At 45.4% G+C, this 16,920-nt stretch overlaps 1 protein-coding gene across 1 annotated transcript in view; it reads right to left on the bottom strand.

Moving 5' to 3' along the window:
• LOC311108931 (WW domain binding protein VOPP1-like) overlaps positions 1 to 16,920 on the bottom strand; it is a gene marked incomplete at both ends in the record, with an annotated part of 40,060 nt that overhangs the window by 23,032 nt on the left and 108 nt on the right. Inside the window, one exon of the mRNA XM_084151705.1 lies at positions 11,049 to 11,107. Within this exon, the coding sequence (XP_084007831.1) occupies positions 11,049 to 11,107 (59 nt within the window). The remainder of the gene's footprint in view (positions 1 to 11,048; positions 11,108 to 16,920) is intronic.

The following is a 16,920-nucleotide window of genomic DNA, read 5'->3' as shown; positions in this document are numbered from 1 at the left end:
TAAGAGACAGCCACTGACAATGACATTACCAGAGCCAAATGGAATGACCTGCTAAATTGAAGGATTTTGCACAGAGATGGAACCTTTCAACTGAAGACCACAGCGAGAGTAGTTTAATGTCGAAATGAGTCCACATCCATCTCTATACAGCTACAGGCCTATACCACAATCCAAAAATTAATAGAAATGCTGAGCACCATGTTATTTCCAGATTTGCAGTGCTCATCTTTTTCAGTAATTTGGGGTCGACCCATACAGCTGGATCTACATAACCGATGGCCTGAGAGACCGCTTGTTTTCAGACTGTAATGTCCCTTTAAAGCTGCAATTCATATAGTGAAACTGCCACGTCTGTTTGCTATATTATAACAAAGACGTTACTTCAAAACAACGAACACTGTTTTTCAGAGTATTTACTCCGAAATTTTTTTACCGCGATGCTGAATGCTAATTTCCTCAAAACAAAAACAATAACAAATGCGCCTGGGGGCGGCCAGTGACGCCGTTTCGTCTAATCATGGATCTAAACCTTGCTCTGTAAGGCTTTCGATGGGTTCCTCCACTGGCCTTTTTCCAAAGATGTGGGGTACTACATTCTATTTACAGCATAGGGTCTGGATAGTGGATAGTGGCTTTGGATAGCACTTATAAGAATCACAGACAAGTGTCAATACATTATAAAGTACCAAAGTACACAGAACAATTTTAAGAACTGAAACGTTTGCTTACAATTTATTTGGTTAAGAATCAAAATCTATTAAGGTCTCCCGAGTGGCGCAGCGGTCTAAGGCACTGCATCGCTAGTGCTAGGGGCGTCGCTACAGACCAGGGTTCGATCCCGGGCTGTGTCGCAGCCGGCCGCGACTGGGAGACCCATGAGGCGGCACACAATAACCCAGCGTCGTCCGGGTTAGGGGAGGGTTTGGCCGGCTGGGATGTCCTTGTCACATCGTGCTCTAGCGACTCCTTGTGGCTGGCCGGGCGCCTGCAAGCTGACCTTGATCGCCAGCTGTACAGGGTTTCCTCCGACACATTGGTGCGGCTGGCTTCCGGGTTAAGCGAGCAGTGTGTCAAGAAGCAGTGCGGCTTGGCGGGGTCGTGTTTCGGAGGACGCATGGCTCTCGACCTTCGCCTCTCCCGAGTCCGTACAGGAGTTGCAGTGATGCGACAAGACTAACTACCAATTGGGTAAAAAAAATATATATATATATTATATATAAATATATATACACATACACACATCTAATCTATTAGAATAGGTTATAGTAATGATATAGTCCGGTACAGATGTTAAATTCTGTCCTTGGGTTTGAGTGAGACACTGTACGGTCTGTCTGTACCATGATGCCACGCCCAGGCCCATGACATGTCACCTTGCTCCCTCTGTAGGGATACTGGGTTTGTTTGTTAAGACTCAGTTACACAGGAACAAAAATAAACCCATTTCCGGAGACAGAGGTAACACATGCATAATGTATGATATCCTTCTTGTCCTAAATTGATTTTGCTAAACTCCTGTGGGTAACATTACTGGTACTCATCCAAGTACACTGTAGGCCCTAGCACAGCATCTTAAATTAAATTGTCTTTATTAGATACCCATGTTCACTTCACACATTCACAGATGATACACCTTCTTGTGTTATAGCCTGAATATTTTTTTATTATTTTTATTTTATTAATTTTTTATAAAAACAATATCACCCACCTACACACAATACCCCATAATGACACAGTTAAATAAACTAAAAAATAAATGTTTACAAAATGTATTGAAAATGAAATACAGAAATCTCATTTACATAAGTATTCACATTTGGCAGCGATTACAGCTGTGAGTCTTTCTGGGCTATTCTCTAAGAGCTTTGCACACCTGGATTGTACAATCTTTGCACATTCTTTTTTAAATTCCCCAAGCTCTGTCAAGTTGGTTGTTGATCATTGCCAGACAGCAATTTATAAGTCTTGCCATAGATTTTCCAGACGGTTTAAGTCAAAACTGTAACTAGGCTACTCAGGATCATTCAACGTCGTCTTGGTAAGCAGTTCCAACGTCGTCTTGGTAAGCAGTTCCAACGTCGTCTTGGTAAGCAGTTCCAACGTCGTCTTGGTAAGCAGTTCCAACGTCGTCTTGGTAAGCAGTTCCAATGTACATTTGGCCTTGTGTTTTAGGTTATAGTCCTGCTGAAAAGGTGAATTTGTCGCCCAGTGTGTTGGAAAGCAGACTGAACCAGGTTTGCCTCTAGGATTTTGCCTGTGCTTTTTATCATAAAGAAGTCCCTAGTCCTTGCCAATGATAAGCATGCCCATAACATGATGCAGCCACCACCATGCTTGAAAATATGGAGTGGTACTCAGTGATGTGTTGTGTTTGCCCCAAACATGACGCATTGTATTCAGGACAGTGAATTTTTTTGCCACATTTTTCTTTAGCGTCTTACTGCAAACAGAATATATGTATTCTGTACACGCTTCCTTCTTTTCACTCTGTCAATTAGGTTAGTATTGTGGAGTAACTACAATGTTGTTGATCCATCCTCAGTTTTCTCCTATCACAGACATTAAACTGTTTTAAAAAGTCACCATTGGCCTCTTGGTAAAATCCCTGTGCGGTTTCCTTCCTCGCTGGCAACCAAGTTAGGAAGGACGCCTGTCACCTTGTAGTGACTGGGTGTATTTTTTTATAGGGGGTAGATCAGCTTTAATATTGCTGATAGATTGTAGCTTACATCAATGTAATTGTCTGCATCATTTCCAATTCCCCATATATATTTTTTGTCAATATACAGTACCAGTCAAACGTTTGGACACACCTACTCATTCAAGGTTTTTCTTTATTTGTACTATTTTCTACATTTTAGAATAATAGTGAAGACATCAAAACTATGAAATAACACATATGGAATCATGTAGTATCCAAAGAAAGTGTTAGTTAAATCAAAAAATGCCAAGAGTGTGCATAGCTGTCATCAAGGCAGCTACTTTGGAGAACCTCAAATATAAAATATATTTTGATTTGTTTAACACGTTTTTGGGTACTACATGATTCCATATGTGCTATTTCATAGTTTTGATGTCGAGGCACAGATCTGGGGAAGGGTACCAAAACATTTATGCAGCATTGAAGGTCCCCAAGAACACAGTGGCCTCAAACATTCTTAAAATGGAAGAAATTTGGACCCACCAAGACTCTTCCTAGAACTGGCCGCCCGGCCAAACTGAGCAATCGGGGGAGAAGGGCCTTGGTCAGGGAGGTGACCAAGAACCCGATGGTCACTCTGACGGAGCTCTAGAGTTCCTCTGTGGAGATGGGAAAACCTTCCAGAAGGACAATCATCTCTGCAGTATTCCACCAATCAGCCCTTTATGGTAGAGTGGCCAGATGGAAGCCACTCCTCAGTAAAAAGGCACATGACAGCCCACTTGGAGTTTGTCAAAAGGCACCTAAAGATTCTCAGACCATGAGAAACAATATTCTCTGGTCTGATAAAACCAAGATTTAACTCTTTGGCCTGAATGCCAAGCGTCACATCTGGCGGAAACCTGGCACCATCTCTACGGTGAAGCATGGTGGTGGCAGCATCATGCTGTGGGGACGTTTTTCTGCGGCAGAGACTGGGAGACTAGTCAGGTTTGAGGGAAAAAATAACAGAGCAAAGTACAGAGCGTTCCTTGATGAAAACCTGCTCCAGAGTGCTCAGGACCTCAGACTGGGGGGAAGGTTTACCTTCCAACAGGACAATGACCCTAAGCACACAGCCAAAACAACACAGGAGTGGCTTCGGGACAAGCCTCTGAATGTCCTTGAGTGGCCCAGCCAGAGCCCGGACTTGAACCTCGGTCGAACATCTCTGGAGAGACCTGAAAATAGCTGTGCAGTGACGCTCCCCATCCAACCTGACAGCGCTTGAGAGGATCTGCAGAGAAGAATGGAAGAAACTCCCCAAATACCAACCTTGTAGCATCATACCCAAGAAGACTTGAGGCTGTAATCGCTGCCAAAGGTGCTTCAACAAAGTACTGAGTGAAGGGTCTGAATACTTATGTAAATGTGATATTTCCGTTTTTTTATTTGCAAATATTTATCAAAACATGTTTTTGCTTTGTCATTATGGGGTATTGTGTGTACATAGCCATGCAATCTCCATAGACAAACATTGGCAGTAGAATGGCCTTACTGAAGAGCTCAGTGAGACTTTCAACGTGTCACCGTCATAGGATGCCACCTTTCCAACAAGTCAGTTCATCAAATTTCTGCCCTGCTAGAGCTGCCCTGGGTAAATGTAAGTGCTTTTATTGTGAAGTGGAAACGTCTAGCAGCAACAACAGCTCAGCCGTGAAGTGGTAGGCCACACAAGCTCACAGAACGGGACCGCCGAGTGCTGAAGCGTGTAAAAATCGTCTGTCCTCGGTTGCAACACTCACTACAGAGTTCCAAACTGCCTCTGGAAGCAACGTCACCACAATAACTGTTCGTCTGGAGCTTCATGAAATGGGTTTCCATGGCCGAGCAGCCTAAGATCACATGTAATGCCAAGCATCGGTTGGAGTGGTGTAAAGCTCGCCACCATTGGACTCTGGAGTGATGAATCACGCTTCACCATCTGGCACTCCCAACGGATTAATCTGGGTTCATTTGCTCATCTATATAATATTGGGTCAAATGACATTCATTAGATCTATGATTCATTACAGCTAAATAATTTAATGTATTAAAGGAATAGTTTAGTTCCAAAATGACAGAACACTGAAGCTTCTATATTGCAATAGTCCACACACCATAGAAATCCAGATTTTACACAGCATACTATGATTCCCAGAGTGCATTTCACTTCCCATGGTGCAATGCTCTGCCTACGGCTGCTGGCTGGCTACTGCTAGCAAGCGCAGACAAACGCGAAGTAGTCTAAATATATTGCTGTCAAGTTATGAGTGAATTATAATGCTGAATATATGTTCGTGCCACTGTCAATCAAAAATAATTAAGGTAGTCAGTAGAATAACATTACAATGCAAATGTCATGTGTAAAATAGTTTGTAGTTTCTGGAACTAAACCTCCCTTGCAGTGCACTGCTTTGTAACACCTTTTGCTTAGTTTTGTCGGTGGGCTAGCCCTCCTCTGCCCTGTAAGCAAAGTATTCCCATAATTCACTTCTGGAGCCAGTTTGGTCAACAAGCTGTGGGTGTGGAGGTATGGTTTCGTTAGAAGAAGTCTACTAGAAAAGTCATTCTGCTACCCAAGAATAGTAAAGCCCCCTTTACTGGCTCAAATTACCAACCCTTAGTAAACTTTTGGAAAAAATGGTGTTTGACCAGATACAATGCTATTTACAGTAAACAAATTGACAACAGACTTTCAGCACGCTTATAGGGAAGGACATTCAACAAGCACAGCACTGACTGATGATTGGCTGAAAGAAAAGTATGATCAAAAGATTGTGGGGTGCTGTTTTGTTAGACTTCAGTGTGGCTTTTGACATTATCGCTCATAGTCTGCTGCTGGAAAAACGTAAGTGTTATGGCTTTACACCCCCTGCTATATTGTGGATAAAGAGTTACCTGTCTAACAGACTCCTATTCTGACCCTATATAACCACTCCGGCAGACTCCCATTCTGAACAAACTCAGCCTCTCACCTGTATTCTTCATGCCCCTCTCTGAGGAACACCTGCTGTGTAAACAAAAACTAAGTTCACTTTGTTGCCTCCCGCTGCTGCCTTTGGACAGATATTATTCGGAATAGACCCAAGCTTCAGTTCATAAGAGAAACGAGGGGAACGGGAGATAAGTGATTTACGAGCTGGTGCGGCCGAGCCAAGGTCCTCTAATCATGACACCCTGGATTTTACCCTAACACAAATGTTTCATCTGATTTTTTGTTGTTGTATTTAACTAGGCAAGTCAGTTAAGAACAAATTGTTATTTACAATGACGGCCTACCCCAGCCAAACCTGGACGACGCTGGGCCAATTGTGCGCCGCCCTATGGGACTCCCAATCACGGCCGGATTGTGATGCAGCCAGGAATCTAATCAGGGTCTGTAGTGATGCCTCAAGCACTGAGATGCAGTGCCTTAGACCGCTGCGCCACTCGGGAATGAGGGAAGGAGACAGGGAGGGAGGAGTGGGACCGCGGGAGGGAAGATCTAACGCTGAATCAGAAAAAAAATACTTTCATTGACTGATAATTCTAATCCGAAACGGTTAGTAATCACATTGATGTGTGACAGAGTTAACTCAAGTGTGCGTCATCAGTGGACGGTGGCCACAGGCCAGGACCGTATGTTTTAATAATGTCTCCAGTAAACACGTGAGAGACATGGCAACTCACCTACTATAAACGCTGACGGCTTGAGAGAAGTGGGCGAGTTGGGTGTCTGCAATAGTCACACACACAATAGGCAACTAGCATTTTCCCTGACAGTGGGAGAGAAATGTGGCAGTCATCGGGACATTAGGGTTGATATCAGGGAGCAACAGGGAGCCGCCATCGCCACATCATCCTCTGAACGTTCCTAGCAAAAAAAGTTTTGGCTGCAGTGGGGCTGAGCAATGAGCAGGCACGTGTGTGTATATGAAGGAGTGATGGGAAAGGGAGGTCAGAGGTCAGACTCCTGCTTTTGCTCCTCTCAAACTGATACCTCAAAAGCCCCTCATTGCATCGCCACTGTACAAAACCCTGCCCCATTCTATCCGCCACATCATCTTTTCCAGGCATGGGCTAAGGCACGATACGTCCCCGAACATCATGCTCGCCGTGGTCGGGGGGCATTAAATCCAGATGAGATGATTAGCGCTACGGCGGGGTGGATGCAAATGAAAATCCAACGCTTATTACTCCAGGCCCCAGAAAAACACTGTGCTATTTATAATTGGTTCCTGCTCAGTAAACTCCTCCCCTAGGGGGAACCTGCATCTTTTAAACCCTGAGCACAAAGCTCTGGCGTTTGGCTGTGGGCGAGGGGAATCCCTTCCGTAGCATGTAGTCAGAGGCCTGTGCATTAAATCAGGAGCTATGGGGGCCCCTGATGAACTGCACTCTACCCAGGGCTGGGAATTTAAGACTGGCCCCCCTTCACCCATAGACACCATTGGACATCAAAAAGCTTGGATGCATGATCTGATTCACCCACGGTTTCCTCATGTAAAAAATCTGAACGCCGGTGCTTACAGTAGATATAGTCCTCTGGTCTCTGGCCTGTTTTTTAAAGGATTGTTATAATTTTTGACAGTACAGCAGGAAACGTAGAGAGGGAGACAGATAGCAGGGGTATAGACAGAGGGTGGAGACAGATAGCAGGGGTATAGACAGAGGGTGGATACAGATAGCAGGGGTATAGACAGAGGGTGGAGACAGATAGCAGGGGTATAGACAGAGGGTGGAGACAGATAGTAGGGGTATAGACAGAGGGTGGAGACAGATAGATAGCAGGGGTATAGACAGAGGGTGGAGACAGATAGCAGGGGTATAGACAGAGGGTGGAGACAGATAGCAGGGGTATAGACAGAGGGTGGAGACAGATAGCAGGGGTATAGACAGAGGGTGGAGACAGATAGCAGGGGTATAGACAGAGGGTATAGACAGAGGGTGGAGACAGATAGCAGGGGTATAGACAGAGGGTGGAGACAGATAGCAGGGGTATAGACAGAGGGTGGAGACAGATAGCAGGGGTATAGACAGAGGGTATAGACAGAGGGTGGAGACAGACAGATAGTAGGGGTATAGACAGAGGGTGGAGACAGATAGTAGGGGTATAGACAGAGGGTGGAGACAGATAGCAGGGGTATAGACAGAGGGTGGATACAGATAGCAGGGGTATAGACAGAGGGTGGAGATAGATAGTGGAGACAGATAGTGGAGACAGATAGCAGGGGTATAGACAGAGAGTGGAGACAGATAGCAGGGGTATAGACAGAGGGTATAGACAGATAGCAGGGGTATAGACAGAGGGTGGAGACAGATAGCAGGGGTATAGACAGAGGGTGGAGACAGATAGCAGGGGTATAGACAGAAGGTGGAGACAGATAGTAGGGGTATAGACAGAGGGTGGAGACAGATAGTGGAGACAGATAGTGGAGACAGATAGCAGGGGTATAGACAGAGGGTGGAGACAGATAGTAGGGGTATAGACAGAGGGTGGAGACAGATAGATAGCAGGGGTATAGACAGAGGGTGGAGACAGATAGCAGGGTATAGACAGAGGGTGGAGACAGATAGTGGAGACATAGCAGGGGTATAGACAGAGGATGGAGACAGAGGGTGGAGACAGATAGTAGGGTATAGACAGAGGGTGGAGACAGAGGGTGGAGACAGATAGTGGATACATAGCAGGGGTATAGACAGAGGGTGGAGACAGATAGTGGAGACAGATAGCAGGGGTATAGACAGAGGGTGGAGACAGAGGGTGGAGACAGATAGTGGAGACAGATAGCAGGGGTATAGACATAGGGTGGAGACAGAGGGTGGAGACAGATAGTGGATACAGATAGCAGGGGTATAGACATAGGGTGGAGACAGAGGGTGGAGACAGATAGTGGAGACAGATAGCAGGGGTATAGACAGAGGGTGGAGACAGATAGATAGCAGGGGTATAGACAGAGGGTGGAGACAGATAGTGGAGACAGATAGTGGAGACAGATAGTAGGGTATAGACAGAGGGTGGAGACAGATAGTGGAGACAGATAGTGGAGACAGATAGCAGGGTATAGACAGAGGGTGGAGACAGATAGTGGAGACAGATAGTGGAGACAGATAGCAGGGTATAGACAGAGGGTGGAGACAGATAGTGGAGACAGATAGTGGAGACAGATAGCAGGGTATAGACAGAGGGTGGAGACAGATAGTGGAGACAGATAGCGGAGACAGATAGCAGGGGTATAGACATAGGGTGGAGACAGAGGGTGGAGACAGATAGTGGAGACAGATAGCAGGGGTATAGACAGAGGGTGGAGACAGATAGATAGCAGGGGTATAGACAGAGGGTGGAGACAGATAGTGGAGACAGATAGTAGGGTATAGACAGAGGGTGGAGACAGATAGTGGAGACAGATAGTGGAGACAGATAGCAGGGTATAGACAGAGGGTGGAGACAGATAGTGGAGACAGATAGAGGAGACAGATAGCAGGGTATAGACAGATAGTGGAGACAGATAGTGGAGACAGAGGGTGGAGACAGATAGCAGGGTATTGCCTTGTGTTTCTAGCTCCAACAGTGCAGTATTATCTAACAATTCACACAAATCTAAAAGTAAAAGAATGGAATTAATAAATATACAAATATTAGGACGAGCAATGTCAGAGTGGCATAGACAAGAATACAGTAGAATAGAATACAGTAGAATATAATACAGTATATACATATGAGATGAGTAAAGCAAAAATATGTAAACATTATTAAAGTGACTAGTGTTCCATTATTAAAGTGGCCAGTGATTCCATGTCTATGTATATGGGACAGCAGCCTCTAAGGTGCAGGGTTACGTAACCGGGTGGAAGCCGCCTAGTGATGGATATTTAACAGTCTGATGGCCTTGAGATAGAAGCTGTTTTTCAGTCTCAGCTTTGATGCACCTGTACGGACCTCGCCTTCTGGATGATAGCGGGGTGAACAGGCCGTGGCTCGGGTGGTTGTTGTCCTTGATTATATTTTTGGCCTTCCGGTGACATCGGGTGCTGAAAGTGTCCTGGGAGGGCAGGTAGTTTGCCCCCGGTGATGCGTTGGGCAGACCGCACCACCCTCTGGAGAGCCCTGCAGTTGCCGTACCAGGCGGTGATACAGCCCGACAGGATGCTCTCAATTGTACATCTGTAAATGTTTGTGTGAGTTTTAGGTGCCAAGGCAAATTTCTTCAGCCTCCTGAGGTTGAAGAGGCTCTGTTGCGCCTTCTTCACCACACTGTCTGCGTGGGTGGACCATTTCATATAGTCAGTGATGTGTACGCCAAGGAACATGAAGATTTCTACCTTCTCCACTGCGGTCCCGTCGATGTGGATAGGGGCGTGGTCCCTCTGCTGTTTCCACGATCAGCTCCTTTGTTTTGTTGACGTTGAGTGAGAGGTTATTTTCCTGGCACCACTCTCCCAGGGCCCTCAACTCTTCCCTGTAGGCGGTCTCGTCATTGTTGGTAATCAGGCCTCCTACGGTTGTGTCGTCTGCAAACTTGATGATTGAGTTGGAGGCGTGCTTGGCCATGCAGTTGTGGGTGAGCAGGGAGTACAGGAGGGTGCTGAGCACGCACCCTTGTGGGGCCCATGTGTTGAGGATCAGCGAAGTGGAGGTGTTGTTTCCTACCTTCACCACCTGGGGGTGACCCGTCAGGAAGTCCAGGACCCAGTTGCAGAGGGCGGGGTTCAGACCCAGGGCCGTCTGGGCTGGCAGCCTTGCGAGGGTTAACACGCTTAGATGTCTTACTCACGTCGGCCACGGAGAAGGAGAGGCCACAGTCCTTGGTAGCGGGCCTCGTCGGTGGCACTGTGTTATCCTCAAAGCGGGCGAAGAAGATGTTTAGCTTGTCTGGAAGCAAGACGTCGGTGTCGGCGACGTGGCTGGTTTTCCTTTTGTAGTCCGTGATTGTCTGTAGACCCTGCCACATACGTCGTGTCTAAACCGTTGAATTGCGACTCCACTTTGTCTCTATACTGATGTTTTGCCTGTTTGATTGCCTTATGGAGGGAATAACTACACTGTTTGTATTCGGCCATATTCCCAGTCGCCTTGCAGTGGTTCGCGCTTTCAGTTTTGCGCGAATGCTGCCATCTATCCACGGTTTCTGGTTTGCGTGGGTTTAGGCCCCGGTCGGAGGAATGCAAGATGGCCGCTGGACTGTGACATTAACAGGTGAAACAGTCTCACACATATGTATGGTAAGCCTTGACAAAGACATTTGTGTTGCCTCAGACACTATGGTTCATCTGAACAGAAATGTTAATCCAATAAAATGATTGTTATTCATAAAGACACCATTATTTGGCGGTATGTAGCTTGTTACCTTTCACAATATCATAAAATAGGCAATGTACAATACATATTGTGGCAGGTGGTACTTACATAAAGTAGATGGGGTATCCGCCTTCAAAATACCAGCAGTACTTCTTGGCCTCTACGCACTGCAAAGAAATTATAATATATAAATCAGTCCATGCATTTGCTCTTTACAGAATACAATTCAAAATAATATACTCCCTCCCACCATTTCTCCCACAGTGCAGACTGTATGACCTGACATTGGACAGACCACTTCTCCCACAGTGCAGACTATATGACCTGACATCGGACAGACCACTTCTCCCACAGTGCAGACTATATGACCTGACATCGGACAGACCACTTCTCCCACAGTGCAGACTATATGACCTGACATTGGACATACCACTTCTCCCACAGTGCAGACTATATGACCTGACATTGGACGGACCACTTCTCCCACAGTGCAGACTATATGACCTGACATTGGACAGACCATTTCTCCCACAGTGCAGACTGTATGACCGGATGGGGGTTCTACCCAATAATAATAATAATAATAATAATAGACATTTAGCAGACGCTTTTATCCAAAGCGACTTACAGTCATGTGTGCATACATTTTTACGTATGGGTGGTCCCGGGGATCGAACCCACTAGATGAGTGAAAAGGGGGCGCTGTTATGAAGCCACCGCGCCTCCATTGTAAAAGGTATTTTGAAAGCTATAGAAATGCATCGTGTCTACATTTTGTTTTTGCCATGTTTATTCTATTAGACACCTTAACGCATATATTTTTTTAAATTATAAGCTAATTTTGTCCCTGAAACATTTAATTGAAATACTGTAGAATTCCATTCATTCCTATGGAGGACTGCTTCTGCACAGGAGTGCCATTATGGACGACCGGTGGCTTCAAAGCCTCTACAATACAGGGTTTACACACACACACACACACACACACACACACACACACACACACACACTCAACAAAAATAAAAACACAACAATTTCAATGATTTTACTGATTTACGGCTCAAAGAAATCAGTCAATTTAAATAAATAAATTAGGCCCTCATCTAAGGATTTCACATGACTGGGAATACAAAATATGCATCTGCTGGTCACAGATACCTTAACAAAAAGGTAGGGGTGTGGATCAGAAAACCAGTCAGTATCTGGTGTGACCACCATTTGCCTCATGCAGCGCAACAATCTCCTTCGCATAGAGTTGATCAGGCTGTTGATTGTGGCCTGTGGAATGTTGTGCCACTCCTCTTCAATGGCTGTGCGAAGTTGCTGGATATTGGCGGGAACTGGAACATCCAGATCCAGAGCATCCCAAACGTTCTCAATGGGTGACATGTCTGTTGAGTATGCAGGCCATGGAAGAACTGGGACATTTTTAGCTTCCAGGAATTGTGTACAGATCCTTGCGACTTGGGGCCGTGCATTATCATGCTGAAACATGAGGTGATGGCGGAGGATGAAGGGAACGACAATGGGCCTCAGGATCTCATCACGGTATCTCTGTGCATTCAGACTGCTGTCGATAAAATGCAATTGTGTTCGTTGTCCGTAGCTTATGCCTGCCCTTACCATAACCCCACCACCACCATGGGGCACTCTGTTCACAACGTTGACATCAGCAAATAGCTCGCCCACACGACGCCATACCAGGCGGTGATACAGCCCGACAGGATGCTCTCAATTGTACATCTGTAAATGTTTGTGAGAGTTTTAGGTGCCATCTGCCCGGTACAGTTTAAACCAGGATTTATCTGTTTGGCGCACACTTCTCCAGTGTGCCAGTGGCCATCGAAGGTGAGCATTTGCCCACTGAAGTCGGTTACGACACAGAACTGCAGTCAGGTCAAGACCCTGGGGTGTAATGATCATGCTGTTTAAATCATCTTCTTGATATGCCACACCTGTCTGGTGGATGGATTATCTTGGCAAAGGAGAAATGCTCACTAACAGGGATGGAAACAAATTTGTGCAAAAGATTTGAGAGAACACTACACTACCATACACAACACCACCCCACCCTACCTTCCCCCACACTATACACCACGCCCCAGGGTTCGCACGAGGTGCTTGGGGTGCTTAAAAGTACTTGAATTTGGCACTCTGAAATTCAAGTACTGGAATACCTTAAAAATCTGACATTTTCTCAAGTTGGTACTTGAAAAGTACTTGAATTAAAATAAGAGGATCAAATATGTTTTTGAAACATATATTGGTCTTGCAAATTAATTTCCAGGCCGACTACCAAGTTTTATTTTCTCACGTGTTTCGCGCTCTGCTTGCCAGGTCGAGCTCGCTCATTCCACCCACAATGCCACTCAGGTACAGAACTGACAGATTAGGCGCCGCCAAACGTCACATCGATAGCTAAAATGCCGGGCAAATGTAGAATCTATCCTCCCTTTTGTGCGTATGGAAAATGTCGGCAATCTTTTATTTCAGCTCATGAAACATGGGACCAACACTTTACATTTTGCGTTTATATATTTTTGTTCAGTGTAAATCATTGGTTCTACCCATTAACACAACCATAGGATGTTTCCTAGCTCTCACCACCAGAGAAGGGAGACAGTCATTGAGGAGGTTGGGACTCAAGACTAGGGCCATACAATTGAGCATTTGTCGGCGGGTTGGCTGTTGGGAAGAATGGACAATACGGGGACACCCTGGCAGGGAAGCCCTGGCAGGAAGAGGGCCGCCATGGTTGGATCAACCAGCCAGCCAGCCCGTTTGTGGGACCAAACTCCCCACTGTGACACTGCCATGTAATAGCTCAGGAGCTGAGAGACCCCCAGATACCCAGGCCAACCACAAAGACCACAACTTTCCCACCCCACATGCTCAGTTAAAGCATGGGGAGTTTGCGAGCATGTTAAATTGTCCCTCTAATGTATTCTCTGAAGACCCGAAGCGCGTCAGTTGCTTGGACGGCTGTTGTCTTTTCTCTTTGGCCGAAGGGACAACCGAGTGAGTGACCGTTATACAACAGCAAACTGTGGCGTGCTGCTGGGTTTTGTCCCAGATGGGCCGGGGTTTTGGGAGGACCTGGTTTAGGACTATACCTGTCTCTTTACATCCAGCCTCAGCCATATGAAGCCTTTTAAAAGTGATAAAATACTGCAGAGATTTTATTCACTCACAGTTGACGCAGGCCACCGGACAGCACCCCCCACGTCGGCTGGTTTTATGTAACGTAAAGTGGGGAAATCCATCAGAGGATCACAAAGCTAATTTACATCCAAACGATATATACGATTACCAAATGATTTTAAACTGCTGCTGTTTTAATCCGACCAGTCATTCATTAGTCCTATCGTGTCATTGTCCTGTAGCTGGGTCATACATCATATCGTCCAAGCACAGACCGAACCCCTCTGGTCATGCAGCCGACAAAACAATTCCTCAACCGATCGCCAAGTAAACATCAAAAACTGGCCCGCCACAATTCAAGACAATTCCCCATTGAGGGTTCCCCCCATGGATAGTAGACCTAGTCTTTTAAAAAGCTCCTTACTTGATTGACAGACTGTGTTCAAAAGAGCGGAAGATAGTTTGGTAATGTGACAGTGGAAGCTAGCTGAAGCAGTGGTGTTAACAGGGTGTTAACCCAGAACTTATCCTAATACCTCTGGGTAGGTCTGGTCAATATAGATCTTTTGTACAAGAGGTAAAATCCCCTCACAAGGAACACTCATTTTGAAATAAGATCTAGTGGGGTCTCCTCCGTCCAATACTATTCTGGTAGTCGGGTTGTGAAGATATACAGTATCGCCTATCTATTGGAATCCAAAGTAACAAAGAGCCCAACACTGTAGGTTATTATGCTTTTTGGCTATAAGATAAACATCTCATACTCGATTTCTGCTGAGTCAACTCAGTGCGTTAGCAAAAGTTCACAGAAACATAATAAGGCCTACAAAAAGAGGAGCCTGTAGGGAAGGCAGTGCATGCTAAAGCTCTTATCCAGCTCTCTCCCAGTCACAGAGCTGCTAGCTTAGCGCCAGAGAGCGTTAGGGAAGTCAGTCCATGCTAAAGCTCTTATCCAGCTCTCTCCCAGTCACAGAGCTGCTAGCTTAGCGCCAGAGAGCGTTAGGGAAGGCAGTCCATGCTAAAGCTCTTATCCAGCTCTCTCCCAGTCACAGAGCTGCTAGCTTAGCGCCAGAGAGCGTTAGGGAAGGCAGTCCATGCTAAAGCTCTTATCCAGCTCTCTCCCAGTCACAGAGCTGCTAGCTTAGCGCCAGAGAGCGTTAGGGAAGTCAGTCCATGCTAAAGCTCTTATCCAGCTCTCTCCCAGTCACAGAGCTGCTAGCTTAGCGCCAGAGAGCGTTAGGGAAGGCAGTCCATGCTAAAGCTCTTATCCAGCTCTCTCCCAGTCACAGAGCTGCTAGCTTAGCGCCAGAGAGCGTTAGGGAAGGCAGTCCATGCTAAAGCTCTTATCCAGCTCTCTCCCAGTCACAGAGCTGCTAGCTTAGCGCCAGAGAGCGTTAGGGAAGTGAATGCAGCCGCACCCCGGGGGGACAGTGACCTTCTGGCCTTCCAGCATGGAGAGGCAGACTCCGGTCTCACAGGGTCGCTGAACCCTCCACAGAACCGTACATTACACCTCCATCTCCACAGAAGCTTCTGGTTACATGTTACTGTGTTTTAGTGAGCTGGCCAGGCTAGGTTAATCTAAAACTAACCTGCCGCTTTAAAATGAATAGCCAGTCTCTCTCCCCCTCTCGAAAGGTGTCCATTACCAAGCACATCAACTGATATGCCTTTCCAACTATGCACCCAAGGACTTTTGACAATTGAGTTGAGCACACCAATATTCTGGATTCTTCAGGACCAAGCAAAGCTTAGTTATTCCAGTCTGTGCTAGGCAAGAGGCTTTTCCCTACTTGATTTATTCACTTTATTAAATCAAAGACAGACAGCATTTCAATGGGAATCATTAATTTCTTATGCTGCAATTTTACACTTATTGCGTAGTAGATTGGTGGTGGGTGAAAGTAGGTTGGCGGACATGGTATAACTTGTAATTGCTTGAACTTCAGCGTGTCTTTGTAGAGTGAACATTAGTGTCTGTTTGTGTGAATGCATGTTTGTGCCAAATGGTATGTTACTGATTAAGCATGGACTAAACTTGCCCTAAACCTTATACATTAGTTGTTACTTTAATAACATGACTGAAATTAAATATTATAGGGCATGAGCATCCATAGGAGCCAAGTACATTGGACAGCATGATATCCTGCACAGATACAAGGTTCAACTGACTTGGCATAATTCAAAAAGGTGAAGATCTATTGTCATGGAAACAATAGATGACAGAAACCAAAACAGATTTCTTGCAGTGTTATGATAGTCCACGCACACAGAAGATGTTATACTAGGTCATGGCAGATCATTAGAAAAACATTCAAAATTGTTCATTTCTGAAGGAAAATGATAAATAAAGTGGTGAAATTGTCATTTTCAAACAGTCTTCCAACAATCTTTCATTGTGATTTTCAGTGGTTCAAGAGGGCAATTCCACATGTATGTTTCTCATACAAATGTGTAGCTCATGAGTTTGTAAGCCTACACCGTCTCCAACTGTTAAAGAAAAAGAGAGAAATATTGAAAGGGCCATGATAAAGTTAGGAACCCAGACAGTATCACTTATGGTTGTACAGGAATAAAATAATTTCTTTGTAACCATTTCCATCTCGACTTGGTCAATATTACATGCATGAAGAATTCAGTTTTGTTACGGAGGAATGGCCAGAAAGACAAAGGGATAGCCAAATTGCATCATACTGTAGCCTACACTGTATATCATCGTAAAATATTGTTGAATATATCCACCATGACAAATTCACAATAAACCATAATATTCTCATCATAATGGTATCTTTACCACCATAATTAAAATCATACTTTTATCCAAAAGGTAGAGCGTTAT

This window comes from Coregonus lavaretus (genome assembly GCF_964263955.1).
Source record: "Coregonus lavaretus genome assembly, chromosome: 34".
NCBI lineage: Eukaryota > Metazoa > Chordata > Actinopteri > Salmoniformes > Salmonidae > Coregonus > Coregonus lavaretus.
Note: the sequence above shows the minus strand (reverse complement) of the source record. Positions and strands in the feature narration are given on the sequence as shown.